Source organism: Mastigoproctus giganteus, chromosome 4 (assembly GCF_048544385.1).
Source record: "Mastigoproctus giganteus isolate SK-2022 chromosome 4, ASM4854438v1, whole genome shotgun sequence".
NCBI lineage: Eukaryota > Metazoa > Arthropoda > Arachnida > Uropygi > Thelyphonidae > Mastigoproctus > Mastigoproctus giganteus.
Window position 1 is genome coordinate 63475804 of NC_143578.1, and position 18631 is coordinate 63494434.

The 18631-nt window shown below is 41.4% G+C and overlaps 1 protein-coding gene across 1 annotated transcript in view; it reads left to right on the forward strand.

Moving 5' to 3' along the window:
- Positions 1-16206: 16206 nt before the first annotated feature.
- LOC150086789 (protein phosphatase 1H-like) overlaps positions 16207-18631 on the forward strand; it is a 178691-nt gene continuing 176266 nt past the window's right edge. The window contains exon 1 of the mRNA XM_090372757.1: positions 16207-16520. Coding sequence (XP_090228883.1) covers positions 16282-16520 — 239 coding nt within the window. The 5' untranslated portion in view covers positions 16207-16281. The remainder of the gene's footprint in view (positions 16521-18631) is intronic.

Sequence of the window (18631 nt, forward strand, 5' to 3'; positions counted from 1 at the left end):
TACGAACCCCTGGCAGTACTAGAGACCCCAGCCCATAAGCTGTAATGGGACCGCGCCATAATAACGGATAGGACAAACCCGCACAACAGACCGGACATAACCCTTGTGGGCGAGAACGAAAAGGCTACCTATCTGATTGATATAGCGGTGCCCAACACTGGCAATGTCCAGAAAACCCATGAGGAAAAAATCAGGAAGTACGTATACGAACCTGAGACATGAGATCAAGGAGATGTGGCATATGCCAGAAGTATCGACCATTCCGATCATTGTGTCAACCACCGGTATGGTGCCATAGCAGCCTAGCAGCAATAGATCTCCCAGAGAACACCTACAAGTAACTCCAGAAAGTCGCAATCCTGAACACCTGTCGGTTAGTCAGAGAGTTTCTCAACCAACGATAACACCAGACATAACAACAACCACCCTGTGTACTTGGTAGCAATACCCGTCACGAGGTGGAACCCCAATCAGGGAGAAATAATATAAGAGCAATACGACGTAGGAGTTAGTGCAAACGAATCATATTAGTTCGCAGCTAAACTATGAATTAGCGCAAATATGCAAAGGCGGCATCGTTTAAGTTATATCTCATATTGTGAATACCTTCACAACGAGTTGCCATGATATTGCACTACTTCGAATAAGTAGCGCTTCATCAAAGGAGAAGACTGTTGTTACTTATTCTCAGCGGATACCATCACCCAGACGGCACCGTTTCAGGGTTATTTGGCCCTTCTTCGGTGGGTGGGTAGGTACCCTAGTGATGCAATGATGACAAAACAGTTATGAAGTATAACTCCACAATATGAGAGATGCCTGATGGTGCATAATATAAATAAAGACTGAAATGAAGAAGGGCCAAATAGCCCTGAAGCGGTGTCGTCTGGTGGTGGTATCCGCTGAGAATAAGTAACAACAGTCTTCTCTTTTGATGAAGCGTAATTTAATCGAAGTAGTGCAATATCATAGCAACTCGTTGTGAAGGTATTCACAATATGACATATACTTAATGATGCCGCCTTTGCATTTTGCTAATTCAGAGTTTAGCCACGTACTAATATGATGCGTTTCACTAACCTGTACGTCGTCTAAATCTCTCGCAGCGATTCCCGTCGATGACGGGATTCATTTTTATGCACCTTTTTCACAACGTAGCTGATTTAGTCTGTATCGAGCGAGAGCAGCATGGTTCTTTCTCCCAGAAACTGGGTTTTTCATCCAGAAAACAGAAAATTATTATTATTATTATCAGCTATATGGTGCAAGGAGCCTGAGACTTATGCTGCACCAACCAAAAAAAAAAAAAATTCCCGAGTTATCCTGAGAGAGAGAGAGAAAGAGAGAGTCGAAAGGGAATCATCAATAAAGAGAAGAATGATGATATCCAGCTCAGGACCCTGGGTGTGCCAAGCCCATACTCACCAGATGTGAGCCCTTGGGGTTATCAATCTTATAACTCTCGCAATTTACAAACAACATACACTGAGCAATATGGCCTTAGTCGCTAATGCCCCTAAAACAACAAAAACTGAAAGGCCCTGTACCTGACCTTTGAACATCCGTGCTCTCCTCTTCTTATTATGTCTAAAATCGATTAATGGCAGGGATCGCTAGTCCAACTCATTCAGTTATAACGAGGAATGACATTCAGCCCTCTCTTCGGCCCGACTGTACTTTCTCTCTGAGTGTCCATTAGTGTGATCAGACAGAAGATTTGGTGTTCTTCGCGGTATTATCCTGAGATTTAATATTTATTTCTATAATTCCCGTTAATATCACCAGCTTTGAACAAAATCGGATCACTGTTTAAGTGGCTTTTCTTTTAGTATACATAATCATTTTATTGCCACAATATACATTTTGTAACAAGTAATAGACTTAAATAAATAAATAAATTTAGATAAGTTTACAATAAGTAAGAGTAAAAAATATACTTCATAATAGTAATATTGTGTGACAGAAGCAATAACTGATAATATGCACGATATATATATATAATGACGAACAAACGATTAACTAAGCAAGTATTGATACAACACGATAATGATGGATTTATTGAGCTGCAAATATCACACAATCATATCCTTATTTTCATAACCTGACTGAGTTAGCCCGGTCTCAGGAGAGGTTAGTATGGAGTACTGACTTTCGTGAACAGTACTGACTTGCTGTTCCCGAAATAAATGTCAGCATCCAGATAATAGGAATTATATAGTTTACTTATATAGGAGAGACTGGATGCAAGTATGAGAGATCGTCTCATAGCACGTTGGAGTGTAGATGTGTTGTGTCTTATGTAGGGCGGCTCCCGAACGTTTGTTCAACTCTGCTGTGGTATAAAATGGTGATACAATGTCTAGAAGAGAGTATAGTGTTATGTTCGTGCAGGATGTTGTTCAGTTTTTAATGACCACGTTGTTACGAGGAAGCAGGGATTACCAGGAGGGTTGCTTCCTAGTATTCGTACACCTCAAGACGAGGCAACCACAATTATTCATGTACTGACCTCAATGGATTAAATTCAGCACCCAGGGAGTAGCGGGTCCCATGGGTACCAGGAATCCCGTGCCATTGAGGTCCATCCAATGGTATCAGCGAGAGATCCCACCACTCTCACAAGAGTGGGGAGACTAGAAAAACAAAACCCCTCCCAAATATGGAGTTAGCGAAAAAAAAAGGGATAAAATAAAATGATAAAATAATTTCGGCATTGGGAAACAGTGACAACAATCTCTCACAAAATCCAGTAATCAGTGGAGGTCTCAGAAAGGGGCCAAAGGGGCTATATGCCCTACGTCTCGTGATCAAAATGATGCCGATTTTTTTAATTGTACATGGTGGTTAAGGCTTAATTCCCCAGAACACTGTTTTAGTCTCTCCTTCATTTAGAAAATGCGGAAACCACCACTGTCAACAATAGTCGAATTGGTAATAGAAGACAGAAACGTCTAGATAACTGCCCAGGAGGATCAGGAACAGAGTAGCATCAGAGAAGGAGAAAAAAAAACACCAAATAAATACGAAAATACAAATTATATGCAACCCTACAGGTAACTATCCAGTTGAACTTCGAATTTATTCAAACTCAGCCTCAACTACCTGTGAGGCCAACCTGTTCCAATAATCAACTACTTGCTCGCTAAAAGAAAAATTCCTACTATCTAATCTAAACCTCAACTCCTGTAATTAAATTCCTCCTTCATTCATTTTAATAATTTTTCTCAGTGCCTTATAAACCTCAATCAGGTCACCGCTGAGGTGCCTGGTTGCCAAGATCTGTAGACCACATGATCAGAGTCTTTTCTCGTATGATCTTCCTTTTGCCGACCTCACCATACGATTTGCCCATCTTTGGACCATTTTAAGAAGCTTAACTCATTTTACAGATAACATATGCAAACTTGAACACAGTGTTCCAAATGTGGTCTTACAAATTGCTCTTTACAGTGGAACTACATCCTCCATATCTCTACAAGATAACGTTCGATAAAACACCATGGGCTTTCCTAGCTGCCTGTTTATAGCGTTCAGAAAGCTTCATGTCTGCCCGTATTGTAACTCCCAGATCCCTTTCTTCCTGCACTATTTTAAATTCAACTCTGCCAAGTGTATAATTAATTTTGGGGTTACACTTCCCCAAATGTAAGAGCTTGCATTTTGATACATTAAAATTTAGTAGACACTTTTCTGACCATTCCTGAAGCCTCTTCAAATTATCCTGAAGGAGCGCCGCTTGACATTGATCATTAACGACCCTACCAATCTTTACATCGTCTGCAAATTTTGACATCACCCCTTCTATCGATGCCATTTATGAAAATGAGAAACAACAATGGTCCAAGAACTGATCATTGAGGGAGCTCACTCATACAGTAACCTCTCGTGAGTGACTAAGTCAAATGCTTTGCAAAAAAAACTTTGTAAAATTGCCCCCTACTTCCAGCTCTTGATTAACTGTGTCAAAATAGCCTACTAAGTTAGTTGACATCATTTTTTCCTTAACGAAACCATGTTGTGTATCTTTCAGAATGCCACATCTATCTAAATGACCTTGGATTGCACTCCTAATCATTGCATCTAAGATTTTTCCTACCACAGAAATCAGATAACCGGTCTATAATTATCAACTTCACTCTTAGAACCGCCTTTATGTATTGACGATACGTTGGCACAGCTCCAATCCAAAGGAATCTTTTCCGCCTCCAAAGATACCCTCATAATTAAACTCAATGGTTCAATACACTCCCTGGCGGTCTCCCTCAAACCTGCCGGGTATATACAGTGAAATCTGGGAACCTTACTTCTCTTTATGCTCAAAAGTTCTTCTAATAAACAATCATCTGTAATTACGAAATCACTAACATCGTATGTCTCAGCCTCACTCACACCTGTCTCTTCTCAGCATGAAGGGGCTTTCGTCTCTAAAGACCAATGCCAAATACCTGTTCAATTCATCCGCAATATCAGCTGGATTATCTAAGACTTTCCCACTTCCAGTTTTAAAGGGCCCGATCTGATTCTGTTTCTTCGTTTATTCACATACATAAAAAATTCCTTGTCCACTTTCTTTGCTCTCTTAACCTTGGCTTCCCTAACTTTATTTGTGGTGCTATTACAGGTCCATTTTGAGAGGCATACAAGTATATTGCAATCACAGCTTGGATTTGAATGGGGCAGTTTTGTCTAACCAATCTGATAGGTTACTATGATGCAGTTACCAAGGAAGTGGATATAAAAATAATTTTGACGCCATATACTTGAATTTCAGGAAGACTTTTCATACTAGATACTGCTCTTCGTGGACTAATTTTATTAGTGGATTTCTTCAGTGTTCAATGCTGGGTCTATTGTTTTCAATATTTATAAATGATAACGATGAAGATATATTAGGCTTAATGGCTTATGTTTGCAGATGATACAAAGGTTGGCAGGATGGTTAACATCATTGCGAGCTACTGCAACAGGATCTAGAAAAATTGTGTCGATGGGCTGAGAAATGGCAGTTGAAGTTTAACATTGATAAAGGTTAAACTTCAATGATATAGAGACACTTTTCTAGCAGTGTTCAATGCTGGGTCGTTATGTATACAGGTATGGAGGCCTCACTTTAGGAAGGATGTAGACCTGCTGAAGAGAGACCAGATTGGTGAAGGGAACAAAATGATGCTCTTATCTAGAAAGTCTTCATTTATGCAAATTGCAGCATCTCGAGACTAAGCACCTGCGGGGAGATCTGATTGAGGTGTTTAAAGCTTGAAATGAATTCAGTAAGATGAATGTTAATGGTATTCTTCCACTTGCGGAGACTACACATATGAGGGGTCATAAATTGAGGAAGGATGGTTGCAGGATAGATGTGTGGAAGTTTGCCTTCAGCCAGCAGGTGGATGATTGTTGAAACAGTCTTTTGTCTGTTGTTCTGGAAGTGGATGGGTTAAATAAATTGAAGGGAGAACTGGACAAATTCTTGGAGGGGTACGGATGGATGAACTGTGTTTTTTTTTTTTTTGTTTTTTTTTGCCGATGCTATATAAGCTTGCTTTCTTTTTTCCTTTGCCATTACTACTACTACTATTACAGATCAACTTGTACCTGTTGTAGTCTTTCGTACTGTGCATTGCTCTGTAACTATCCCATGCTACCTTTTTCTGTTCTATTTCACCGACCAGCAGCTCCACAATCATCCATTTCGGCATCCTTCTCCCGCAATATTTTCTTAATGGTATGTATGCGTTCATGGCTTCTGTGATTTTTGCTTTTAAAGTGTTCCATAATTTAAATGTATTCGCCCACCGTCGGCAATCCACCCAATTCATAGATGTCATGATGTCACATAGTCATGATGTAATATAGCGCCTTAAACTGTCAACTTATCCTCTTCTGAAATTAAAACCCATTCCTATACAAGTACAGCATCTATTTTACTAGATACTACTATATATTTCTTCATCTTCCAAATAACAACTGTGCGACCACTACCTACCAGTGGTAGTAATAATGAGGTCTAGAATATTCTTACGTCTAGTATTTTCTCTGACATGCTACTACAAATAATGACCTAGTTTAATTAATTTTTTTTCCCCATGGTGAGTTCCCCTCCCACATATTCCAATCGATCTGAGTCAGATTAAAATCACCCATAATAAGACATTTACGCTTTCTGGCCCTTTCTATCTGCATCTAGGGACTGCACCATGCTCTTCAGAATCTTCCAGTCTACAAATTACTTCCACTCTCGTTAGACCTTTGCTTCCAACTAACTCGCGCAACGCAAATTCTATGCTACCAGATGTAACTTCAGACTCGGCAAAAGCTCTTTTCAAACTCAGGCTGCTTTTGATAAGATGTATGATTTATACATACCTTAGTGGAACTCGTCATCCCCAATTTCCGGGTGCCACAACGTTTCTGTTAGCCCTATTATATCAGCATTAGTTGTCCTAACCAGGAGTTCAAATTAAGCTATTTTATTGACAACACTCCTGACATTACTGCAGACAAAGTTAAGACCAAGTATTCTTCTATAGTTTATTATCCTGGCATACCCTTTGAAGTTTTTTTTATCCCAAACTTTATCTTGTTGTTGTTGTTGTTATTTGGTTTTTAGGAGCATTAGCAACTAAGGCCATATTACTCCGGGGATATGCGGTGGTCATTTCCTGACCTTTCCGCATCCTCCGTATTTGGTGGACACTCGAACCCCAGTCTAATCAAGAAGCGTGTGCTACGCACTGCTGCTCCTGCCCACCTGGCTAGGGAGGCACCCCTAAACTTTATCTCTCCTTCATTTGAAACATAGGTACCTTCAAAACATCTTATCATCATCGGATGTTGTGGCAACAAACAAGGATTCTTGAAATGAGTGCAAGCATTATTTTGAGCCACATCATATAGATCTAAGAGGCCGCGCTGATAAAAATCCTCTCCCCCTACAGGCTGACAAATTCCTTCAAGTCTTGAGTTAATCCCCAAGGCTTTCAGCATATAATCCCTCCTATCGCGTCTCGGCAGAATTGCAGATCCCTACATACTGGCCTAATTCGCAGCATTTTTTCAGCAGAGTCCTTTATTTATTCAACAGATGGTCAGGTTTTGTATGTTTAATATCGTTAGTCCCCGCATGAATGATAATGCTGTCTTTACCTCTTAAAAATCTGACACTGTTGGTAAAATAAATTGTTGCTCCTGGCAAACACACTCTGGTTCTGGACCACCTATCTTTATTACAAAAAGTGCTACCCGTTTCCTTGACAATAGAGTTTCCCAATAAAACTAGCTCACCTTTGACAAAAACAATCTGTACTTGACTGTTCTTTTCTGGAACCCGAATCGGGGGTACATCACTTGGCAGATCATGAGATAAAGTGTAAAGTGTAAAGTGTGTTTAGGGTCAAGCGGCACCAAGGGTTTCCCCCATCTCCGCGTAGTTTACATTGTCAGGTGATCCAGTATACTGTAAAGGACAGAGATTTAAAAGTGTGAGGATCTTGGGGTGTGTTATGTCGTGTACCGTTGTTCTTCTGGCCATTTAGCCGCCAGACCTCTGCTGAGGCCCAACCTTGCCCACTCTTCGCCCCGTGGAGGCACACCAGGTACCCAGTAGTTAGTTTACTCTGGCAGGTCATGCCACCTAGTTTCCTGAGATTTCAGCGGTGAGGACTTAAAAAAAAAAAAAAATTTAATTCGTTCGATTGCGAAGGGAGAGCGCTTGAAGTATGAAAGGCCGAAATGGTGGGCGAGAGTGATTTGGATACAGTTAGATTTTGACGTGTGGGCGTTCGCTAGCATGCAGATAGAGAAGGTCGGGAGACTGAAGGCTGGGGGGAGAAAGACAGAAGTATGGGATCGATAGTGAAAGCGACTCCAATCAGGTGTCAGTGGGGCATGTCCATGCGCCACCAGAGGGAAGGAGAAGGGTGGCGAGCAGGGGGACCGTCATCCCCCCTTTCCGCCGGGGAGGGGAGAGACAGTGAGCCAGGCAAGGGAGCTGACTCAGATCGCCAGTATGACTCTGCAGTAGCATTTCTGCTATTTGTTATACCATGGGTAGAAATGTCCAGGCAGGTTCCAGCGCCAGGGCTAGCAGTCCCTTCAGTGCATATGTCATTTCCAGGATCGGGTCTCATCGAGGGTAATTTTGGTTAGCTAGGTTTCCAGCTGAGCTCAATGCTTGCTAGTTGTCTGTCAGGTGCAGATTTTCACTTATGGTGCCACTGTGTCAGGCCAGCGTGTTATTAATTTCTAGAAAGCAGCTCCGTCTTGGCAAGTTGTCATATCTAAATGTCCATATGGACAGTGTCTTTGCCAGTTTTCCGGTCCGATGATTTCAAGTTCGGGAAAGAAAGTCTCTTTAGGTTTTGTCTCTTCTATGTTTTAGCCATTCCTGGGGTGGGATTTCTTCCAGATAGATGAGTCTTAATAGGCGTGTATCCGTGTGATCGAGCTTCTCTCTGGATCTGGTGAGGATCATGAGATAAGTATAAAGTGTAAAGTGTGTTATTGTCATAGAGCACCAGGGGTTTCCTCCATCTCCGCGTTGCTTTCATTGTGGGTGAACCAGTTCGTTGGGAAATTCCAGAGATTTAAAAGTGTGAGGGACTTGTTCATGTGTAGTGTCGTGTACCGTTGTTCATCTGGTCATTTAGCCGCTAGACCCCCTGCTGAGGCCCAACTTTGTCCCACTTACGCCCCGTGGAGGCAGACCAGGATTCCAGTAGACTCAGTTTTACTCTGGCAGGTCCTATCGCTTACTTTCCTGAGATTTCGGCGGCTAGGACCTAAAAACAAATATATACATATATATATATATATATATATATATATATATATATATATATATATATATATTTTTTTTTTTTTTTTAAATAATAATAATAATAATAATAATAAATAAAAAAATCCGTTAGGTTAGGTTAGTAACGATGCACACACATATATACACATGTACAATTACATACACATATATACATACACATATGCGTTGGCGTGGGGGTATGATCGTTAAGGTTGTTATGCCGAATTATGGGCTCGAAGGATTTTTGGCACGTTAATTTTTGTTGTGTGGGGCTTCGTTAGCGTAAAGATAGAGGTGGGGGAGACAGAAGACTGGGGGGTGAGAGACAGAAATATGGGACCAATAGGGTAGGTAGCCCCAGTTTTCAGTGAGGCATGCCCATGCCCAACCAGAAAGATGTAGAATGGCGAGGAGTGGAGGGAACGAAAGTCGTCCTCCTTCCACCTCCCCAAGGATTGGGAATAAAAGGTGAAGGGACTAGGGTGCCCTCTTCAGGTAGCCGTCAGTCTGTTGGCAGTTATGCTGCTTTTTGTCTCTTCTCTGTTTACAATGTCACTCATGGGGTAATCCCTGTCCTAACGTCTCTTCCAGTTGTCATCGTTCCATTTGGTCGAGTCTGGTGTCCCGCGCATTTCGATTTTCTGTTTCATCTGATAGCGTTTCTTGTCAGTCTCTGTGTTGATTGCTGTAGATTGCAATTAGCATTTTCCTCCTGGCGAATAGATCCTGCATGAAGAGGGAGAGCGCCCTGTATTCTTCCCCTGAGTCCAGGAAGTGGGACTCCAATCCCTTCGGAAGGTATCTGATTCTTATGAGAATCTCTCTGAGGTCCTCATATTGTGGACATTCATAAGCTATGTGGCTCCAGCTTTCGCTCTCCCCGCATGTACAGCTGGGATTGTCGGTGACACCCAGCCCGAAAAGCTTTTCATTGTAGAGGCCATGTCCTGTTAGCAGCGTTGTCATGTGGTACCCTGGGAAGTACCACACCGGTTGTTTTAGATATATCGTGCAGATGTCCGGTAGGAATTTTTTTGTCATTTCTCCCTTGGTGGTCTCAGTCCACCTTCTCTGCCAAAGGTTTAGTAGGTGGGTCTGTAACCTGACATTTTCATTCTTTAGGCTGTTCGCCGGATCAGTCGTGTAGCCCTGGTGGGTGGCAGCTACTCCCCTGGACAGCAGGAACAGCAACCCTGCCTGGATAACCTCCAGATCCATGGGGAGCACTCCAGCAAGCACCTGCAGTGCTGGGGTGCTTACTGTGCTGCAAGCTCGCGTTGTTGTGAGTAATATGGTCCTTTGGATCGTTTCAAGTGTCCTGTTCACAACCAGTGCGGCTTTGGGAAACCACGCCGCTGCTGCATTGCTAGTAGGAAAGTTGTTTTGTAGTATATTGACAGGGTTCTCTTTTTGAGACACCAGTCGTTCTTTGTGATCCTGGCTACCATCCCAGAGTAGCTTCTAATTTTTCTCCGGATGTATTTCAGGTGCTGCTGGAAAGACAAGTTATTATCCAGGATTACGCCTAAGTACTTTAGCTCGCTCGCGAATTTTATGGTGACATTTTCAATTTTTATTTGCGGGGGCCGCCGCAATTATAGTTTCCCTTTGAGGAGGATTCATGAGGTCTTTTCTGGTGAAATTCTTAATTGGTTTTGGAATGACTCAATTTCCAGTGGGCCTATTTACCAGGCAGAAAGCGCTACCACCACAATAGTATCCGAATCAATAGGTCAAAACAACCATGACTGCCAATTGTTGCTGCGCATCACTGAGTTAGCATCCATGGCATGAGCCATGGATGCTAACGCCTTGGACCAAATTACACAAGACTTCACCAACAAACCATCCGGAGTACAGAACCCAACTTGATCCCTCACATCTCAAGTAGTCAACTGGTCTCCCCACTTGGTTGGGACAATACTAGCAGTGCAATCAAAGACAGGGTCCATACCTACCTTAACAAATTCCTCATCATGGATTCCTGGACCAACTTCTCCCCACCGGACGTAACACATCTCATCAAGAAGAGACCTACCATCGATCCTTGGACTTGACCATCATATCTTGGACTCTCGGTTTTGACTACCCCACTATTTGTTATCATGGACTGCTGGACCAGCCTTCAGTCTGGATGCAACACAGACTCACCAAATGGAGTCCCAATGACGACACCTGGACTAGACCTTCCCGAACATGACCCATCCACCATAGCAGCACTCACACTGCTGGATTTCCACCAAGTTGTCGGCTCCAACTGACTAGCCGTGCTAGCTGTACCTACCCTGCACTTGCGGAGTATCTCTCTCTCTCTCTTTTTTTTTTTTCGGCTTCTTTCTTCTGTTTCCTACCATCCGTCCTTTACCCCTCCCCCTATTTTCTTTTACACAATGATTTTTTTTTTTTTTTTTTTTTTTTGTGTGGGGAGGTGGTTTTTCGTCCACCCGCCACCCCACTCTTCTCTCTGGTGAGGTACTGGCCATGCCACACTGTCATCAGGGGCCATCTTCCCTGTCGGCCCCTTTCTTCTGTTTCCTACTGTCCAGTCTTCTGCCTTGCTCCCTTATTTTTCTCTTACACAACGGTTTTTTTTTTATATATGTGTATATACATACAGGGTTATTCAAAATGAAGTCCGGGGTTTCAGAATTTTTTTTTTGGGAAAGCGCATGTGTCATAATCATTTGTAGCCATCTCGAAAGAACGCATAATATCTCAAGTTTCGTTCCCACGCTCGCGATGTTCGGTTTGCTGTACGACTAACCACCAGATGGCGTTGGACGCATACCGCCATGCAGTCGTTCGTTTGCCTGTGACGCCAATTCTGCTCTGTTGCGACTTGGCTTCGGAATGTAATGAGAAAGCTTTTACTGTGTTGGAGTTTCGTGTAAGTAAATCTGTTACCGTTGTGCAATGCCACTTTGCTGACAGAGTGATTTTTTCTTATGAATCGACCTTACATTTGTCGGGGAAAGTGAATAAGCAGAATGTGCGATTTTGGGCAATTTCACTAAAGGCTCTCATATTGAACATTTATGAGGTATGTAAAAAAACTTCATTACTATAATTGCATTCTGGAAATATTTCTTTCTTCTTATGTCTACTCATGTGTGTACAGGAATTGTTTGAAACCCGGACTTCATTTTGAATAACCCTGTATATATAAATATATGCCCCACAGGTCTAAATCTAAATACATCAAAATTATTGCCCCACCTATTTGGCCCAAAAGAAGTTATCAGCGAACAACCCTACGCTCTGTTAAAATTACAACCGTTGCTCAAGAAACAGCGATCATCCCATTCTCAAATCTGGTCCTAGCTACTGAAATCCCAGGAAAGTAGGTGGCAGAACTTGCCAGAGTATTCTAGAATCAGTGGTACACCCTGTCAGCCTCCCCGTGGCACGGTGTGGTAACGTCGGGTCCCACTAGGGGCTCGGCGGCTAATAGACTGGAGAAACAAAGGGCACAACACAATATACAGCACATGACCCCCACGCACTTCAAATCTCTGGCCCCGATACAATGTACACCCGCGGAGATGGGAGAAATCCCAGGAGCCGTTAGACACTACCATACCTTACACCTTACCTAAGGAGTACCACAACGGTCGAACCATCGATATCAAGTGGACTAATCTGATTCAGCCCCGTTCTTCCAGATTCTACATAAATAAAGAAGTCTTTGCTGTTTGTCTTTGCATATCGCATAACTGCAATTGAAGAACCCTTCACTCCAACCGAGCTCAACTTAGCTGCATCTAGAATCAGAAACAATGTGGCTCCGGGTAGAGACATGCTCGATCCAGAAATCGTCCAGAAAACCATTGAACCTATTCCCACTACCATATTCAACCTGTTAAACCACTGTCTCCACCAAGAATTCTTCCTCACACAGTGGAGGACTGCAACCGTTAGACTTATATTGAAGAATGCAACTAAACCACAAGATCTGCCACAATCTTACCAGTCCATTGCAGTGGTCTTACGATTTCTCGTAATTTGCCTACGTTTGCCTAACTTCCTTTGATTACAGACAAGCATAGGCTTCTGTGTTGTCTGATAGTTTGCATACATCCTATGCAATTTTATTTTCTGCCACTAGTCTCATTAGTTTATCTGACATCCATTTAGGCCTAAACCTTGAAAAATATTTTTTAGTTGGTGTGAAAAGCGTGGCATCATCCAAGGTTAATTCCTTGAATGCATCCCAGTTAGAAATTGCTGTTGGTAACGTCATTAGTTGGTCCCATTGTATAGCATTTAAAAACTGTCCGAGACAACAGTACTCACCTTTACGAATGAAAAACCCTTCACTTTATCCCTGATGATAGTTACATCCTTAGATCCCACATCAGCACATTGTGATCACTGTCACTCAGTGGTTCCTTTTTCCGCAAATTCTTAATGCATTAATAATCATTGCTGATAAACATACCAAGAGTATTACTCCCTGTGTTTGCCTCTCGAACATGCTGCTGTTGAAAACAATCATCCAATACGGCCACAAAAGTCTTGCTACTCTAAGAGTGACCAACCACAAGTTCCAGTCAAATCTGTGAAGTTAAAACTGCTCCATTATCAGACATTCTGGTTCACTGGCACACTATATTTCTCTAAACAGGATGTTTCAAAAGTGATGGTCAATAATTTAAAGGTGAACTATACAGACTACAATATGCAAAAAAAAAAATAGTAAACATGGGTCCTTAAGTGAATCGTTTTCGAGATATTGCATATTTCTAGTTGGGATCCGCCACTGACTTGTTTGTATAGATTAGGTTATGCTCATTCTCTCCCTTCCCCTCTCTCAATGCTCTGAGATGCAACAGGCATACTAGCACTTGTCAAAGGATAGTCAACATGGAAAGAGGTTACAGCAATGAAGAGAATGCGGAGAGGCCATTCATGTATGGTAAAGCCAACGGAAATGCACTCGAGGCTGCACGTTTGTACCTAGAAACATTTCCCTGCAGAAGGCAGCCGAACAGGCACACATTCATCAGGGCCTTAGAGAACATGGGCGCTTCGCACGTGGAGTACGAACAGGTAGGCCCAGAAGCATAACACCTGATGTTGAGGAAAGGGTGTTAGAAAGAATAGAACAAAATCCTGGAATTTCGAAAAGGGGGGTTGCTCTGCAAGAGCGTATACAGAGTCATACTATAACTATATATAACGAATTATTTGTACATCACCAGTTACTGCACCCCTATCATATCCAGCGTGTACAAGGTCACAGCAATATAGCTACCCTCCCAGAGTGCTCCCATAGTTAGTGGCCGATTTTAACAGAGAATGTGCATTATCTCCAAAATGGTTCATTTGCAGCCTGGTGTTCAATGGGAATTTTTTGCTTATTTTAGTTTGTACTTTTCACCTGTCTGCGCGGTAGCACAGTGGTATCGTCACCGTCCTCCCCACACCGGGTGGAAAAGGCCCGGGTTCGAATCCCATCGATGACGCGAGGAACTTTAATAGGTTTTTTTTTACTCCGTGGCTGAGTTAGTCGGTCTCAGGCCGACTAACTCATCTGAGTTTCTCCCCCAGAAACTGGCGTTTTTCGTCCAGCAAACGGACAAATCGACCATAGAACACACGCAATTAACAGACGTAAGAGACAGCACGGCAGATGAATTTAATTATTCGGGTGGCCTAAACATAATAGTTTGGTTTGGTTTTTGTACTTTTCACCTTTAAATTATTAACCATCATTTTTGAAACACTCTGTACAATTGTTTGTTGTACCCATCAGGTTATTACACATAAAGCACTCCTACTCTTATTTTTGCTTTTCAGTGCTTATGTCACACCAAAATGACTCAACATTGCACTGTCCATCCAGGTCAACTGGATGCATGCATTGCCTTAGATTTTATGTGTTTCTTAATTATCAGCCTAATCGCTCCTCCTTTCCTATCCTGTCTATCATTCTGTACACGATAAACTCCCCATATTCCAATTCTTCATTGCTTATATCTGTGTGACACCACGTCTTTGATGTCCCAACATATCCGCCTTTGATACCTTGATCAGTAGCATTCCAAATTCATTAAATTTATTTACTATACTTCCAGCATTGGTGTATATGCAAGATATACACCAATTTTGGTGTCATTCTGTAGTTAAATATAAAAATTTATTGTCCTTCTGTAGTTAAATATAAAAATTTATTGTCATTTATTAGTAATTATTGGCAGGAATAATGGCAGGTCAAGTACTGATAATAGATAACCACAATGCTGCATAAAACAGGAAGGCCGGTTCCACTTATGATCAGACATGAAGGTTTTTAAAATTGTACAGTCTACGTTGTACGTTCGACACGGAGAGTTATGATATTTTTCAGCCTTACTTTTTTCAAATTCTCATGCAATCATTGATGATTTAGAATGCTACATTTAATATTTACATTAACGTATAAGTTTTTTTAAAATTTTATTTCAATTGTTAGTCATTATTGGTATATTGAGTTTCTTTTTCTTTTCCTGTGAACCCGTACATAGCTCAGGGTTTTTTTCGGGGGGGAGGGACGAGTTACAGATTATTTCTATGAGGCTGATGATCAGAGTCTCTGTTTTCGCCTAGAGAAAATTGCACAGTTCTCGTTTTCATCAAGTATTTTTGATAGGAGGAGCACGGGATAAGGGCTGAAGCGTGCAGTTGATCCATTGAGCCATCTCGTAATATTTTTTTCTCGTTTCCCCCTCCTTCCGCTTCTGAATAGCCTGAATGGCAAAAAAGCTTCCTTAAGTGGTGTCGATGATTCAGAGCCATTTTCAAATGGCCAGTTTCGAAGTTCAGCCCCTAAAAGTCCTCTATTTAAGGACTAAATGGGGATTAGGTACCATTTAGAGAGGCAATCGTCCACTAATGCAGGATATGTAGCCTATCATCCTTAAATACTTATTTTTAAAGACGTCTCAACTGTTCTTGTTCTCTGTGTAGAGGTACGAGCGCAGGATTTTCTAAAGTGGGACTAACGAAGTAAAATAGGATACTAAAGCTTTAATCATCATATAGCAAAAAAAAAAAAAAAAAAAATCCAAATTATTTTGATCATGTGGGGAGCTCTAGTTCCTACTTCGGACCACTCTTGTTTGTAATCCCCACAACAGTTTTGGTACAACCGTGTACAATATATATATATATATATATATAGAAATCGATCATAGGAGGCATGCTGTTATGATTGTTATAGTATGCCTTCGATGGTCGATTCATTGTTTTCTGTCCGGATGAAAATGCGAATATCTGAACTAGCACATCGTACCACATCTACAGATCGTAGACTTAGCCAATTATGAAATCCATAGTTCTCCATAACCCCTAATACAGTACAATACTGTACATGTAAATGTATTTGAACTGTCTAACAAAAATTCATCGTTACGAAAGTATTACTGCTGACGAGGCTATGCCAATTTTCAAAATGGCTGCTTCCGAGAAAACACTGACAAGTATCTAATGATATTTTTGCCACAATGTTTAATCGAGTGAAGAGCGTGTTATATAATGTTGTTGGTGGACTAGAAGCTCTTCCCGCAATTCGTGATGGAGATGTTCCTTTAGATAGACCACCCCTGAAGTTTCGTTATACAAGACCCCATTTTTTACAGTTGACAACAGATGATGAGGTTCAAGTGTCGGCAGACCATGTAATTAGGCCGATTATAGTCCCTCGCGATATAACCAAACTTCCTTGGAATTCAGGATATGCAGAGTAAGTAAAAAAGGCCGTTGCACAGTACACATAAGTTTTGCTTAAACTCTAAATGTAGAGTAGAGTTGAAATGATAGCAGCATTCCCACCTATCACCTGGAATCCTTATATTCTTGTAAAACGCTTAAGAACTAGGAAATATGTGGCTACAGGTTTTTTTCATAAGTAGAGAAAAATTGGCTCTCAGTTATATACTTATTACTGTGCATATTTGCAATTCTAGTTATGGCTTTAAACTTTATTTTTGTTAAAGAAATTTTATTGATTATTTTCCACAGTGATGTGCATTGCAGCAAGGTATATTACCTATAAAAAGTACAGGTTATAAATGACATCACCTCCCCGATCGTGATCAGTATATTTTATGAAATTTTTGTTGTAAAGAGCCAGCACAGGGCCGTGGTAAAACGTTCTCGAGCCCCTGGTATTGAAATTCCCCCCCCACAGACATTCAGGGGCAGAAACTCCCTTACCTGATGGCGACGGCCCTGATTATTATGAAGGGAGAAATTTTTGAAGATGCAAAAACCCTCACAACATAATCCAGCATGCAGTTATTATTATTATTAGCCATAGGGTGCAAAGAGGCTTATGCTGCACCAGCCAAAATAAAAGAAAAATCCTGCATAACTCTGAGAGAGGGAGAGAAGTAGAAGGGAATCACCAAGAAAGCAAGAAAGATTATATCCAGCTCCAGATCCTGGGTTTGTCAAGCCTATACTCACAAGATGTGAGCCCCTGGGGATTTTTGTGTCAAATGTCAGATTTGCTCTGGTACAGCTGAACTGATCATCAAAAATTTAGAAAAATTCAGTATTTGGCAATCCATTTTTGGTACCCTAGGGACTCACATCTGGTGAGTATGGGCTTGGAACACCCAGGGTCCTGAGTTGGATATCATTATTCTTCTCTTTCTTGGTGATTCCCTTCTACTTCTGACTCTCTCTCTCTCCCTCCCTCCCTCTCTCTCTCTCTCTCGGGGTAATTCAGAAATTTTTTTTGGCTGGTGCAGCATAAATCTCAGGCTTGCTTGGTGATTATTTTGAAGATGGTTTGATATCTGTAACATTAGCATTAGTAAATGCATATGGTGCAAGAAAGCAAGCTTATGCAGCATCAGCCAAAAAAAAAAAAAAAAAAAAAAACGAACCCATTTCACCCATCCGTTCATTCCAAATACCTGTCCAACTCAGCCTTAATTTATTTAGGCTATCAATTTCCACAACAAAGGATAGAAGTCTGTTCCACCGACCAACTACCCACTGGCTAAAGGCAAACTTCCACACATCTGTCCTACAAGTGTCTTTCCTCAATTTGAATTTATTCCCTCTCAGGTGACTGATCTGAGCAAGAGGAACAATCTCATCAGCATTGAGCATGCTCAAACCATTCAAGGCTTTATACACCTCAGTCAGATCACCTTGCAAGTGCCTAGTCTCCAGACACTAATATGCAAAATTTAAGCCTTTCTTCGTAAGAGCAACTCTTTGTTCCATTCACTAATCTTGTTGCCCTTCTCTGTACTCATTCCAACAGCTCTACATCCTACTTAAAATGAGGCCTCCAGACCTGTATACAATACTCAAGGTGTGGCCTGACCATTTCCTTATACAAGGGGATAATCACCTCCTTATGCCTGCTAGAAAAATTCCTGTATATCATTGACAAGACACCATGAGCTACTCTTGCAGACTGTCTGCACTGCTCAGAAAACTTCATATCTGAATGCACAATTATCCCCAGGTCCTTTTCGTTCTCTACCACTGTCAGTATAGTACCACAGAGTTGATACATTACTCTGGGGTTACTGCTTCATCTATGTAGTACTTTAATTTGTCAATGTTAAACTTCATTTGCCACCTCTCAGCCCATCTGCTCAACATTTCTGGATCCTGTTACAGCAGTGTACTGTCATTAGTGTCCTTAACAACCCTTCCAACCTTCATATCGTCTGCAAACTTGGACATTAAGCTTGATATACCATCAATATCATTTATAAATACAGAAAACAACAATGGACCCAACACTGAACTCTGAGGGACTCCACTAATAACATTAGTCCACAATGAGCAGTGTCTATTGATTACCACTCTCAGTTTTTAAATCATCCA